This window comes from Ostrinia furnacalis, unplaced genomic scaffold, assembly GCF_004193835.3.
Source record: "Ostrinia furnacalis isolate ACB-3 unplaced genomic scaffold, ASM419383v2 OfSCF3032, whole genome shotgun sequence".
NCBI classification, from domain to species: Eukaryota; Metazoa; Arthropoda; class Insecta; order Lepidoptera; family Crambidae; genus Ostrinia; species Ostrinia furnacalis.
The window spans coordinates 66,464-81,400 of record NW_021133271.1 but is presented as its reverse complement, the minus strand read 5'-3'; the positions used below and the strand labels follow the sequence as shown (position 1 = coordinate 81,400).

Here is a 14,937-nt window from a genome sequence, read left to right as displayed (position 1 = left end):
GTTAATAAACTTCAGTGAACAATTACAATTACTTTATATTATTTCATTACAAGCACACTTACAACTTTAAATTGCAGTTTCTAACAATAAATAAAATCATTTTTCGAATTGTATTTCCGATGTTTATAGTAATTAAATATTATTTAATTGTAGGTACACGTAGCATATACTTACAGCTTCAGATAAAGTTAAGTATTCCGGAAGTCTATAAAATTAACACTGCGATACTCGTACCTATGTGATGCGATTGTATTTCCCATTTTTAAGAAAAGTATTTTTTCAGAGAAGTACCTAGTTACAAATATGTAATACATACATAAGTAGGTATGTAACACTCTTTATTTTAATCTAATACCTATACTCTGCCCTACTTGTCTCTACATCTACTCCATAATGCAATAGTTGGAGCGTGAAATATTATTATGTAAGGTGTAGGTAGGTACCTCCTATTGATCGCAGCCGATTGAACACCAAGGTTAAGTGCGGTACCAGATCACGGACTAAATGCATGGGTATAAATAGATGTACTACGACGAGGCAAGCGGTAAACGATGGAACTGTAACTCCAGCGCGGCGTGCTCATTCAGGTGTCTGTAGGTAGCGTTGTTGATCTGCGCAGCGTTCCCGATGCATTTTCGTGAAACTCTTATGACCTATTTATAAACAACTACATGATTTTATTAAAATATCCAGCAGATAATTAAATTACCCCTTCTATGCACGGTTCTACGCTAATGCATATTGTTATAGGAAAATACAGCTTTGTTTTGGTATAACCGTAAACTCCTGAAATTATGTTTACAATCAACACGCTTCTGCCAACGCGCGAGGCAATTAGACCAAATGCACACAACTACACGCCACGTGAAAATTCCTTTCATGTTTTTCCAAATAAAGACCTTGTATTTAGTATAAGTTTATAAAAAATGGTTGCAGATACAATTCACTAAAATTATGGTATCTAATTAATGCGCGAAACGATTACTACGAGTCATAAACCGAAGCATGCTGCATATTAGCATGAATGAACGTATAAATAAACATCATCCGCGTTGCTAATTGACAGAAAAACACGAAACGAGTGTGCCTTTGATACAAATTCGGATGAAAACCAAGGATTCGGGATTACAATGAAAAGTATTTGAGTTTTTAGGTGGTAAAGGGATTTGTATACTTACGTTGTTGGCATGTTGTCTGGGCGCGGGCGCGGGCGGCGCGGGGGGTCGCGGGCGGGCGCGGGGCGCGGGCGAGGTGCGGCGGCGCCCCCCGCCGGTGAATATCATCGGCGGGAGCGGCGCGTGCGCATCGCGGCGCGCTCCGGCCCTCCGGCGCTGCCGCTCCTCGGCCGCTGCGCCGCTTCACGCTCACGTACGAACCGCGTATTTATAAACGGAATTCCGGGCGCTACCTATTCGCGGCCGGATACAACTTTTTACACGACTTTCGGCACTTACGACGTACGGAGCACTGAAGAGGCGGGCTCAGCCTCCTGGACCGTCTGGCGGAGTCCGCGTGACTCAACGGCCGACGCCCGCCGAATCGCACAACACTTTAAACGATCTCAAAAATAAGGTGCTCAAAATAATTATTTTACAAGCACGAGAATGCTATAGCGGATAAATGATAGAAAATAAAACATATATTTGGACGACCTCAATGTTACTCCTTTGCAAATTCCAACAGCGGACGACAATGTTTTGTATTGTTTACCATTTTGTTTGTTAGTTGAAAAACGCATTACAGTAAAATGTCTCGTTATGAATAAAACAAAGCTTAATTTACCGTGGATTGTCAAAAAGTTTATTACACAGCGAATCACTACTAGCCCGCGTCCCTATCCCGTGGGATTTCACACGAAAATACTTGACAACGATTCGAAATAAGAATAACTGAAACATGAAACAATGGAATTCGGATCCAGCCACAACAACGCGCGGTGTCGTCACCGCCGCGCGCGCAACGATTCGCGACAATCGACCGCTCCGTGGTCAATTTTACGACCGCTGATAGTTACTGCACAAATAGTACGGCATAGTAGAGATTTAACTTTATTCTATCTTACATTTTTATACCGAATGAACGGACACTATTGGGATGAAAATGAAATCTTGTAAAATAGGTAGATTTCCTGAAACTAGCCATATGGCTCCTGAAACCAGCTTTATATTATATCTAGATAAAAACACCATCTCTCATCATGTACCTAACACACATTTGTGTTATCTTTTTTGTTAGTACATACAAAGAAAAACTAATCAGTCAGCGATGCACGATGGACAATCACAGTTAAAAGTTTCTCGACTTCAAGGAAATTGCTGTTTACTCATTAAAAGTTACGTTACGACTAACACCAACGTTTTAAATCATCTTTTACACTCCTTAGAATATAATTGGGAAATGAAAGCGGATCAATTTGTTAACATTCTTTATTGCGTGTGAAAACATAATAATAACGATTTATAATACCCCAGTGTTGTTCGACTCCACTCTTCATCCGTGTATCTTTTATATAGCTAGCTTTATTGAAAGCAGTTGTGTCAAATATAGATCTATCATCATATTTGTAGCTACGTTTTATTGCTCCAGGAATTCTATTGCTTGTCGAGTATTGTAAACAGTGTGTACGAAGCTCTTAACACCTGTTGAAAAGATGAAAGATTGTATTTAAAATTCGTAGCTTTAATTTCAGGCATGTTTTAATCGGAAAACATTTTGTTAGATAGCATTTGCGATAAAAAATACTATGAATCCTTATGACCACCATACGTACACCCTCTTTTCCTGGTTTTATTTATTTATTTATTTTATTTAAAACTTATATGCACATAGAACGGTGTACATAAGGCGGACCTAATGCCTTTCGGCATTTTCCTCCAGTCAACCTTAGGGCCAAACTGGTTTGGTTAGTAAAGTCAATGATTCCTACGTACTTAGATAATAATTAGTTTTTTTACCGCGATGTAAGTCTCCAGAGAGACGGGGACGATTTTCGCGGCACAAGGGACTATTGGACGCGCACACTGCATCAGAATCACCAGCTGTCTCCGAAATGCAGGGGACAGACGGGACCAGGAACTACAGTACGCTGATTGTGCTATAAATTCACTCTGTAACAAGTAAGTAGTTAATTCATTAGAAAAATCATTTTATCTCCTAAAAGCTTCCACGTAGAGTCGAAAGCTCTTCAGTCAGCCAACATATTTTCGATGCAAAATCGTGACTATTTCAACTAACATATGATGCGTGCGACAGTAGGGGAGACTGGGGCTGGTTTTAACAGGGGTAAATACTAACAGCGTAATTACATAGAACCTATTCGACTTACCACGCTAATTCCAACGCACTTTGTGCCTACGAATAAGCGCGAACGTGTCTAGACCTGTTAGTTGCCGGCCAAGCGTCACGGGAGCAGGTTGCGTCAGACGCCTCCAATTTCACAGGAAAATGAACTTTTTTACGTGTTTAATTTTTTACATTACTCTTTAAATATGTATCGTAGAAAATTGGCTTTGGTATTGCATAAATCCGAAGTTATTGTATTTTTCATTAATTTCAAAGTTTTAATCGAAAATATAACCGGTAAAAGAAAAACAATAATTTTGTGCAAAATGAGGTCGTGGGGTTGGTTTTAACAAAATGCACGGGGTAGGTTCTAACGCGTTAATATTTGCCCCGAACATTGAGTAATACTGACTTTTATAACCAAAGTTGTATGTTGATTTATTAGAGGAGTATTTTTTTTGTTATTTTATTTGATAAAGATAGATTTAGTAAGTTTTAAGTTTATTACACATGTTTAAACGGCAAGGAGCCGAATTTCAATGATAATTTGATGATCAAAAATTATTTTTTGTTCTTTGGTTTGAGTAATGCTGATTGAGTGAGTCAGTTTATTTAACTAATAAAATTTAAGTTTTCTGTTTATTTTATGAACGGTAAGGAACCGCATTTAATTTTATTAGTGTTTCTAATAAACATTGATTATTATTTTGTTGTTTATCTTAGCCAAAATCCCATTCCCAACTATAAATTATTTCTTACCCCCGCTGTTAAAACTTTCCCCAGCGATGTTAAAACCAACCCCAAACCGGGGGTAAGATCTAACAAGTGACTTGTTTGGCAAAACTCGATTTTTCTCAGATATGGTAATTATTATATACATTTTGTTGTACTTTACGTAAAGCTCATTAAATTTGACATCACGTACCAAAAAACCATGTTTCTTGCTAAAGCAGTTTAGAAAATATTACGCTCAAATCAAAATTTGTTAGGACCAGCCCCAGTCTCCCCTATTCTGTTTTATGTACCGATCGTCGTTTATTCTTTTATATTATTATTGCATTTGCAATATGAAAAAACTACCACTGCATTATGTACACTCACCTCAACTTTTACTTGAGTCCCAAAATAACAATAAATGAAAAGTTGCGACAGCATGCAGTTTAGATACACAAACACCATCCAAAATTCTGCTGATGATACACTAAGCTACAAAAAATATCATAAATTAGGTATTAAGAAACACAATATAAGTTATTGTTTTTTGATATTAGCGTAGGTACTTTCGTAGCATAGCTCGTATCCAACATTAAGTTGTTTAATAACGCGTGAATAATAAGTAAGGACTTACCCCGACAATTTTATAAACAGTCATGCAAATAACAAATGCCATTATCAAAAATTGTACAGTCATCGCCTCACAGAAGATTGACTCTACTTCTTTCACAAACCTGTAAAGATAAGTTCATTCTGAGAACCAACTGATAAGATGTGACTCTACATTTTGCAATTAATAATGCCTAAAGTAAGTACTGATCTTATTTACCATTTAATCTGTAGATGATGTCGCACACAATGCACTAAACGTGACTGTATAGCCTGACTATCCTGGTATGCAAATCTTTCTTGCATCTTACTATCTTTTGATTCCATCTCCTCATCAATATCCACAAGATGTTCTAGGTTGTATCTTAAAACTTGAAGCTGTGCTTTGGCCATTGCGTAAAATCCCGAAATGGTACAATCCATGGTAATGTTACCATAGGCTTGGATTGTGAGTACCAGGGATAAGTACCATGTCGCTAATTCATAGCTGTAAAGTTAAAATTATAACACCAAATATATTTTTCTCTTCTTTTTAGCCAAATAAAGATGTCCATTGCTGGACAAAGGCCGCCTCAAAGGATTCGCAAGCGCATCCAGTCACCTTTCCACGACCTTTCACTTTCCGGTTTGTGGTCACTACTCTAGAACTTATCTGCCCTGCCCCAATTGCCATCAGTTTTACAAGTAGCTATGTACCAACTACCACTCACTCCTTTGTGTGTTGTGTAATACTTACGTTAGGGATCCATTAGTTTCAGAAGAAAAATAAGAAGCAACCTCATCCTGACCTAAGGCCTTATTGATCAAAGGGTACGTGGCATGCATGACGCACCCCGTCATCGCCATGCCTTGGAAAAAATATAACAGGCGTGCCATGGTCTTTTCGTTTAGTTTCATCAGTTCTACGTGCTCTACATTTTTCGCAGCGAATATAGGGCCTAGAGGAAACAAATTAAAATATAAAACGACCTTCTCAATTCAATATCTACTTACATCGGCTAGCATAACCTTAGCCACGAACTTCAGATCAGCAAGCATGATTCGCGGCCTCCACTAAAAAGTTACGACCGTGCCAAAGCAATCCAATAGTAATATAACATTTGCTTTATGAAGGTCATACGATCGCAACAAGAGTAGGTAGATACCGATGTAGATACATCGATATTGAATTACCCTTTGAAATGTACGACTCTAAACAAGTCAATAGAAGCAGTAGAAGTCTTTTTATTCCCGTAACTACTTAGTTACGGGAATATAACTCCTAGAACAAAGAGTTCTAACCGTTAATGACGTTGAGGATCCGATCCACGCGGCGCACGCGCGCATTTAAGGCCACTTGCTTTCCCAGCGTGTTGAGGGTAGTCAGCATTATGAACAGGGTATCCACCATCTCGTCTGTACTGTGCCGTGTCTAAAAGCCAAGAACCAGAAACGTACAATAAAAATATTATTGACTCTTTAAAAAATACTATAAAACTTTCCAATATACTGCTGTTTGGAAGTTCGAATAGACTCATCTTAAAAGTCGTCAGCCGTGTGGCTCCGACAGTATAGAAAGGACCTCTCCCACTTTTCCCGTGATGCCGTAAGGCCATTATTGGACAAAAATGCGACCATCGAGTTCAGGCTTCCTAAACCCGTCTGGCCAACGTGGGGAATGTAGGCCAAATCCTCCCTCTTCTGGCCTCTAGTACAGGGGTTCCCTAACTTATTTGAGACGCGCCCCCTTCTCCATTGGTCCCCCTTGGTCTAATTCGGTTTTTTATATTCAAGTACATAGATGGCCTGCGCCCTCCTTTAAAGGTCTTTGCGCCTCCCCTGGGGAGCGCGCCCCCCACTTTGGGCACCAATGCTCTAGTAGGTTAGAGAAAGTGCTCCTGCAATGGAAACTAAATGGCGTGATGATGGTGATGATTTTCACAAGTCATACCTGAACTATCCTTATCAACTGCTGAAGGTTGTACGACAGAACTAACAACCATATAAACCCACGATAACAGTTGTGTAAAATCAACCGGGTAGGAGAAATCGGGGTTATCAGTTTGAAGTACCCTACTCTAGCGAGAGCATTGAAGTGGGGGGCGAAAGCTCTAAAGGTAGAGTAAGTCGAAGGACCTTCCATCTTGACTCAAACCCTGAAACATATTGAAAAGCAGTCACTTTTCCTTGTTTAGTGCTACAGTAACATGTGTCCAAACAATAAACACATTCCCATTATACAGTGTGATGTCATTTTTTACGATGCACGATATGAACAAACCGTAATAATAAAAAACTTGTTGATATAGTTTCAGCCTTCCTATTATTCTCTAATTGATTTATTTCGTTTTATTGACTTCATCGGGTTTAGTAAGGCAATAAAGCTGTATTGTAGATAGCTAGTTACAGAGGTAGACATAGCCCTGTGTCATCAAATTTCATTTTAGATTTTTAGTTAAAGGACTTCAAATACAACAGATAATATTTATTACGATCATAACTCGTTTTAACCTGTGTAAAATACATCACCTTTTATAATATTCAAGTTACTTATTAGAACTACCAATCAACACATCAATTAGATGCACATGATTGGTCTCCGTTAACACTTATCTGTGAAATTAACCTGCACCAATTAGACAAACGAAACGACACAAGGTAATAATTTACTTGTTTGTAATAAACGGTTTCTACGACTGTTCCGTATCAAAGTAATTGGATAATATCCACGACACGGTTTACAAATAAATTATATATTCTTCTTCGAAAATGGGTTATGAAATACTAAAATGTTAAACAATGTATCTATTTGTACAACAGTCAAAGTGGGAATCATGCAGGTATTTACAATGATACATGACTGTAATGTAAAATTATTTATTTATCAACTATTAGAAAATAAACCACATTAGTTGTTTTATTTGGTAGTCAGCTCCGGCCGATCATGCTTTTCAATGCATTCACTTGCAACAATTGGAATGTGAAATTACTTTAAGCCAAAAATATTTTACAACGTTTTTGTACTAATATAAATTTAACTGCCCGTGCGGTAGTGATCGTCAAGAAATGGACGCTCCGTTAATAATCAACAATGTCATAATAGGCTATATTAATTTAATCATAAATATCTCTACAGATCTCCTCGGATACATAAGATTTTGAAATCCAGAGCTCGCATGATGTGGGACGAACCTACGTTTACGTACAACACAATCTTTACACTGGGTCCTTCGTTATCACTCTATTAATATTTCGGGGCACTGTCTCTTAGGCGACGTTTCGTCCTCGGCCGGTTCTTTCCGCTTGAGCGACTTGGTTTCCTTGTCTGGGGTGTCGTCGACGCTGGTTTCGGGCTCAGTCTTTCGTTGGGGCGGGGCTTCGAGTCTGGTTGTGGGCGTGTCCTGGGGGGCGTCGGTCGTCTCCTTGTCGTCGTACCGGGTCTCCTCGCGGCCGTAGACGTCGTCGTTGGCCTTGTCTAAGTACTCGGCCTCGTCGGCGGCGGCCTCGAGTCGCTCGGCGGCCTTCTGCGACGTGGAGTTCTGGGAGCAGTTGCCCACGCGCTTGTTGACGGATATACGTGCGGTTAGAGTTCTGTACAGCTGGTTGATGTCGCCTGGTGCGCCCTGGAATAAAAAAAACACTTTAATTTCTAGTCTACTCTAACTACAGATCTCCTATTTTACAATTTAATCTACTATTCTAAGAGCTAATGACTCCAAAGCGAGTATTTCAGATCCATCTGCCGCCTGTGAAAAGCTGAAAACTAGTGTTAAGTAATTAACGCAACTAATTTTAGGACACTCAGCTCATCGTAATCTGAAGCCACAGGATTCAGACTAGTTGCACATGTATGTAAATCTAACTATAGTCTAATTTTTTAGAAATCAGCAAAAATGTCATCAAAAATGGCCAACTGACATAAAAATATTTTTAGTCTGTGAAGTAGTGATGCGACAAAACCTCTCGTTAATCGCGAAGTGAAATTATTGTAGTACTTGCGTATCATCGGCGCCGGGTGATCGTCAAAATACTAAAAATATGCAACAAAGTCGCAACATTTAATGTGAACTGATTATTAATTTTTCGAGAACAGGAAACAAACTGTATGCACAGATGTAATCAAAAATCACACTGGACAGTAAACAATCAATGATATCCGTAAAGTTATTAAACTTCAAAAAGTTCTGTTTCACAGTGTTGCTACTAGTGACATCTCGCTCGCTCAGTTCTTTGTTGCTCTATTCCACTAGGGAGGTAATTTAAGATGCTATCAATTGAAAGAATATTTTTATTTTCTTTTCTTTTATTTACTTATATAGGAAAATAAGCAATGGAACAATACGTAAGCATAATTGCAAAAAAAAGTAAAATAATTTCGTTTAAATAAAACCGACTAAAAATTAAACGGACTCCGAAAAAGTATACACTAAAAGTTGAAAAATAATTTTACGTTATCTGTCGAAGTTATCGCTGGAAAACTAAACAAAGTATCGTATATTTTTTATTTCAAATTATTCAGTAATCGGAATAAGTGAATACTTAAAATGATATCAATTAAATTTACAGATTATTGTCTATGACTCACAGGTTACAGCACTGATGTGTCAAAGACAAGTCATAGACAATATGGAGATAACACATGATTTTAAACGTCAAGTCAATTTGACAAGTCTCACAAATTTTCATCGTCCACGTATTTTGCTAAAATAATTATAAAGATTGATTTCAAACTTGCATAAACGTGAAAATAAAGTTGGTTTCATGGGCTTGTTAAATAATGTGTATGATATTATGAACACGTAAGTGATTATGGTGTAATTGTGTATGAAAGTTTTTGTTTACATCTCTGCTGGATTCTAAAAAATCAAGGTATAGTCGTGTGGACGAGCTGCACACACATTCTCGACTAGTCGCGACTATTGCTGCCGCCACTCACCATGATCAGGAACAGTTTGACTTGCTGCTGCGCGTCAGCCGCGGTGATCCTCAGCGACTTGGTCCCGGCGCGCTCCACTACCATCCCGGGCCACAGCTTGGTATTGAGCACTACTCGTACCGACCCCGATACTCGTGCGACTAGTCGCAACTAGTTCCACCACTCACCATGATCAGGAACAGTTTGACTTGCTGCTGCGCGTCGGCCGCGGTGATCCTCAGCGACTTGGTCCCGGCGCGCTCCACCACCATCCCGGGCCATAGCTTGGTATTGAGCACGACTCGTAGCAAGCCCGACATGCGTGCGACTAGTCGCGACTAGTCCCACACTCACCATGATCAGGAACAGTTTGACTTGCTGCTGCGCGTCAGCCGCGGTGATCCTCAGCGACTTGGTCCCGGCCCGCTCCACCACCATCCCGGGCCACAGCTTGGTATTCAATACGACTCGTAGCGAGCCCGACACGCGTGCGACTAGTCGCGCGGCGCCGCCGGTAGTGCCCGATGGCGGGTCGTTGAGCCTTAGGACGCCGCGGCCACGCTCGCGCCAGCTACCGGCCTCCCACGCGAAAAGGCGGCAGGATATCTGAAAAATAAATAGTAAATTGATGACTATAGTGTTTTTGATAATATATTATGGGTATTACAATTTGGAATTCATTAGGCCCTGCATTACACTGAAAGTTGAAGCTTATTTCTTCTTTTGTTGAGGAAATATGCCGTTAACTAAGGCATCGCCAGACAATCGATAAGCGCTAGCCTAATTAAACCAGGAAAAATATCACATAATGGCTTTGATGATGTCAAATCAAGCCACATGAACTCCAAACAAGGCAAAATAACGTCTTACTCTGTACTAAACAGGTAGTGTATGCGCGGTGATGTTGCAAAATCGCACTTATTACAACGACACAAGAAGTTAACATCAAGTTCAACATTGCGTCTCGCCCTCCATCTACCACAGACGTTGCAATATCGCTCCTATTCCAACGCCATAAGCCCGCGTTACCTGCAGCACGTTGGTCTCGCGCTCCATCTACCGCAGCCCTTGCAATATCGCTCCTATTCCAACGCCATAAGCCCGCGTTACTGCAGCACGTTGGTCTCGCGCTCCATCTACCGCAGCCCTTGCAATATCGCTCCTATTCCAACGCCATAAGCCCGCGTTACCCGCAGCACGTTGGTCTCGCGGTCCATCTACCGCAGCCGTTGCAATATCGCTCCTATTCCAACGCCATAAGCCCGCGTTACTGCAGCACGTTGGTCTCACGCTCCATCTACCGCAGCCGTTGCAATATCGCTCCTATTCCAACGCCATAAGCCCGCGTTACCTGCAGCACGTTGGTCTCGCCCTCCATCTACCGCAGCTGTTGCAATATCGCTCCTATTCCAACACCATAAGCCCGCGTTACAGCAGCACGTTGGTCTCGCCCTCCATCTACCGCAGCCGTTGCAATATCGCTCCTATTCCAACGCCATAAGCCCGCGTTACCTGCAGCACGTTGGTCTGGCGCTCCATCTACCGCGGACGTTGCAATATCGCTCCTATTCCCACGCCATAAGCCCGCGTTACCTGCAGCACGTTGGTCTCGCCCTCCTCGCCGGTGACGTTGTAGTGCGCGGTGGGCGGCGGCGGACGCGCGTGCGAGCGCTCGTACTCCGCCGCCGCGGCCGCCAGGCTGCCGCCGTCGCTGCTGCTCGCTTCGCCTGAGCTTGCCTCGTCCTGCGTGACACAACAATCATCATCAAGATTGGAACCCGAAACGAACTGTAGACTCTAAACATGATTTATGTAAAAGAGAAAAAAAATATTTTTGTCTTCTATTAGTAGTAGTATGTAACACCACATAATGTTTGATGTATTAAGTTTATGATATTAGATAAGGTGTATGCTTTGTTGGCTGTCCTTAAAATAAATAAATAAATAAACAAATTATTATCATCAGCTGAGCCACAAGACGTCCACCACTACATAGTTTTGCAGAGCAAGGCCCCTTCAGGTTTTTTACAGCAATGTGGTAAATGGAGTATTTAAGCCCATTGATTGATCTGCTACACTTCTGCATAAGCCTTCCCCAATTATTTCTAGATTGACCGGTGACAATGGCCTACATTCATAGCCTGCAAAATTTATGAGGCCATCTGTCCACCTAGGCAAGGCACATCATAGCACACAGATTCGACGGCCGATGGAGGAGACATATCGGCAAGAGCAGCATGGGACCTCCAACCATTACTTAAACACAGTATATAGCCTTGCAGCTTTGAATGAGGTCCCTACTACCTAAACGCCCGTATAAGTTGGCGCTACTAGGCTTCCAACGCGATATCCTAAGTCAGTGACAAGGATTGCATTGATCGTCGCGTCTCGCTCGTCGCTGACTTAGTACACCTACCTAGGTGTAGTACACAACTTAATTGCAATAACTTGCCTTAGAAATATTTAATAAAATATGTAAAATATTACTGAATGGCATTAAATTTGCCTTATGTACTGGGATTTATGTGCATTAAATAAATAAATAAAACACATGTCACAATAAAAACTTTTAGACATAATAATATCACATTTCCTGCTAAACATTTGGTCTCAAAGTTTACACTAATAATGATGTCATTTGATTGTGCTAAAATGTGTGACCATGACCATATCTAGTGGTTTTCATAATGCAACTAAAGCTATCAGTCATCAAAATAACATTTATGTACTAGGAACAACAAATGGTAATAAATTATATTTATGAAATTATAACTCTAAAATGCAATTATACCACTAATTAATACTGTAATTATAAATTAATTGTAGTCTGACTCACAGTCTAAAGGATAGATAAGTTTTAATTAGAATATTCCTACCTGATTATTTTCTTTGACGGATGCTGCAGCGCTTGTAAACAATAATTCGGATGCGCCATTGGTTGTACTGTGGTCCACTGATGATGCTTCCCCATTGTTTAAATTCTCATTTATCACTACTCGTTCACTTAAATTCTGACCAAACACAAATCCAGCGGAACTGGCAGTTGCTTGCGCTGGAGCTACTACTGGATTACTAGTCCTCGGTGTAACATTAGCAGAACCTAGTGGGATGAACTTAGGAGCCTCTGTTTCCTCTTTAGTATCTTTCAGCCTATCCTCAGAAGTGCCTTCAGAATCCTTATCTTTTTCTTTTTCCTTATCTTTCTCAGCTGCCTCAAAATTCTCAGTCACTTTTAAAAATGGATTACTGGTCGGTTTCAACTGTGGTGGGCGCAATACTGAGCCTGAAAACAAAATAACAAATTTATTCTTATCAGATTCAGACAGAACATTCTAGTTTTATGCTTATTATTATGCATTGAGTCAGATGTTTAATACACAGCTGCAAATGTTATTCCAAGGACATAGATAGGGCACAGAATGAAACATGTAAATGCTGCATGTAATGCATGAAAAACTTGCTGGCAAATAAAATACTTTTTACTTTTTTATGTAAACATTTGAGTATAAAATCAGACAGCTCTTAGACTGGCAAGAGTTTCACTTACCAAACGGGTTGCAGCTTTTGTTAGAACTAGAAGCAAAACTGGACGATCCGAATCCACCGAGCCTTGGCTTGGCCAGCACCACACGGGACTGTGAGGATCCATTGTAATAGTCCTCCATTGGAGATTTGCCTAAAAAGTTACCAACATGTTTTGTCATTGTATAGCAGCATAATAATAATAATGTAGAGAAGAGTACATTAAGTGTTAGATTGGTATGATCATAATTGAATTGAAGGATTCAAATTGCAGAAAACTATATTTTACATCTAATCCTACCGAAATCTACAACTTTCCTCACCATTTTCTATCTCAATAAACAATTCAGAATTTGCAGAATACAAAATTAGACTTACACATCGAATACAGTCAAACAAGTGTGTATTGTGTTGCTTACACATAAGTAGCTAGCCTGAAGAATAGGTATTGGTATTGTTTTTTTAAGAATGCAAAACTCTACCAAATATTATGAAATCTTTATGACAACAAAGATTTCAAAAAGGGAAACAAAGGGTAAATAAAGTAAGTCTCGAGACTCGCTAAGTAAGTGATAGAAATAAAAAATAACGTTGATGATGCAGCATGAGGACTCACTGAGTATCCTTCTTTCTCAATAGTGTGGAACTTATATGAATAAAAGTATCAACGAACAAAATCAAGAACCCGTAAAGTAAAGAAATATCACTTTAAATGTATAAACAACACACGATTTATCGAATTATTAGTAATAATTAAAAAATACCTTGCTTTGCGTCTGCCATTGTACAATTTTTTTTGATGTCGCATGCAGATCATTCACTCATTTCGATTCATTCGTTCATGTCATTCATCATTCGTTCACAGTGTGATCCTTTTGGCTAAAAACGATTCAAGACGTTATTCACAGATCTGGTTATTCATCATGATTCATAGATTTTGTTTGACTTTACAAAATTTAGAATCCCAAAAGGCAATTGTATTTTTAACTAATTGTAAGTATTACAAATTCATGATTCATTCTTTCGGGCCATAGTTCGAGCGTTCATTTCCATAGGTTCATTTCACAGATTAGAGAGTATGGTTCATTTCGCATTTTATGAGTAAGTCGCAGTAAGTCGCTCACAACACAACGCCCTAATAGACGTTAGTCTTGATTTCTAGACGAAAAATACTAATTTTCAGGAGTTTCGGAACGTCCAAAAAGTCAGTCAGCTGCACAATCTGTGGTCAGCTGTCAGATGTGACCAGCTGTCTGTCATTTTCATAATTGTCATTGAACAATCAATGTCAAAAAGTTTAGCCCAAATTCGACGCTATTTTTCCAATTTTTGTGATAAAATTAAAGTATACAAATTTTTAAAAAACGATTGCAATAACTTACATATACTTATAGGCTAAGCTTTTGCATCATAAGACAATATTTGCAACCTAAAGTAGTTTATATCGATATGCTATTAATTTGCAAAAGCATATAAAAAAATTGTTCTTGTCGTTCTCTAATAGTTATATAAAAGTAGGGGCCCCTAAAAGCCCTCTCGAAGAAAGTTAGTGCATAAATTCCACGTTGGACAGTAATAATTATTGAAGGTAAGACCATAGCTATAAAAGTTTGTTTTTTACCAACTTATATTATTTGCTAGGAAATAATACAAGTCGGTTGCTATTATTGGTTATTGATCAAATATTAGATAAAACAATTATGTGCTTTCTGATCAAACATGCATCTCTTTAAACTTTATGATGTAGGTATTTGTTATTATTTAGTAACCATGCTTATCTTTTTGAGGTCATAACATGAAATATATCAAAGGAGGCCTATTCAGTCCTCAACATAAAATAATAGCTAATCAATCCCTTACCAAAGTCAAAGAAAAGTATTATTTATATTTTTAAAGTAGGTAGGAGGTACATTACT

At 39.3% G+C, this 14,937-nt stretch overlaps 3 protein-coding genes across 6 annotated transcripts in view; all 3 read right to left on the bottom strand.

The window, feature by feature from the left end:
• Pkcdelta (Protein kinase C delta) overlaps positions 1-1,298 on the bottom strand; it is a 37,089-nt gene extending 35,791 nt beyond the window's left edge. Inside the window, exon 1 of the mRNA XM_028310583.1 lies at positions 1,179-1,298. Within this exon, the coding sequence (XP_028166384.1) occupies positions 1,179-1,283 (105 nt within the window). The 5' untranslated portion in view covers positions 1,284-1,298. The remainder of the gene's footprint in view (positions 1-1,178) is intronic.
• Positions 1,299-2,435: 1,137 nt separating this feature from the next.
• LOC114357113 (odorant receptor 46a) lies at positions 2,436-6,727 on the bottom strand. Its single transcript, XM_028310585.1, has 8 exons — positions 6,536-6,727; positions 5,887-6,016; positions 5,342-5,543; positions 4,826-5,092; positions 4,631-4,730; positions 4,384-4,488; positions 2,955-3,107; positions 2,436-2,639 (listed from the first exon to the last, which is right to left on the bottom strand). The coding sequence occupies exons 1-8, from the start codon at positions 6,725-6,727 to the stop codon at positions 2,592-2,594; spliced, it is 1,197 nt and encodes a 398-aa protein (XP_028166386.1). The 3' UTR covers positions 2,436-2,591.
• Positions 6,728-7,447: 720 nt separating this feature from the next.
• RanBP3 (ran-binding protein 3) lies at positions 7,448-13,889 on the bottom strand. Of its 4 annotated transcripts, none has more exons than XM_028310570.1 (7): positions 13,786-13,889; positions 13,047-13,175; positions 12,376-12,782; positions 11,114-11,242; positions 10,851-10,871; positions 9,854-10,105; positions 7,448-8,207 (listed from the first exon to the last, which is right to left on the bottom strand). In XM_028310570.1, exons 1-7 carry the CDS (start codon positions 13,802-13,804, stop codon positions 7,821-7,823), a joined length of 1,344 nt encoding a protein of 447 aa, XP_028166371.1. In that variant the 5' UTR covers positions 13,805-13,889; the 3' UTR covers positions 7,448-7,820. The 4 variants fall into 4 exon arrangements, with proteins under 4 accessions (XP_028166371.1, XP_028166374.1, XP_028166375.1 ...); XM_028310573.1 differs by lacking the exon at positions 13,786-13,889 and adding an exon at positions 13,612-13,747; XM_028310574.1 differs by lacking the exon at positions 13,786-13,889 and adding an exon at positions 13,400-13,420.
• Between the last annotated feature and the right edge of the window lie 1,048 nt (positions 13,890-14,937).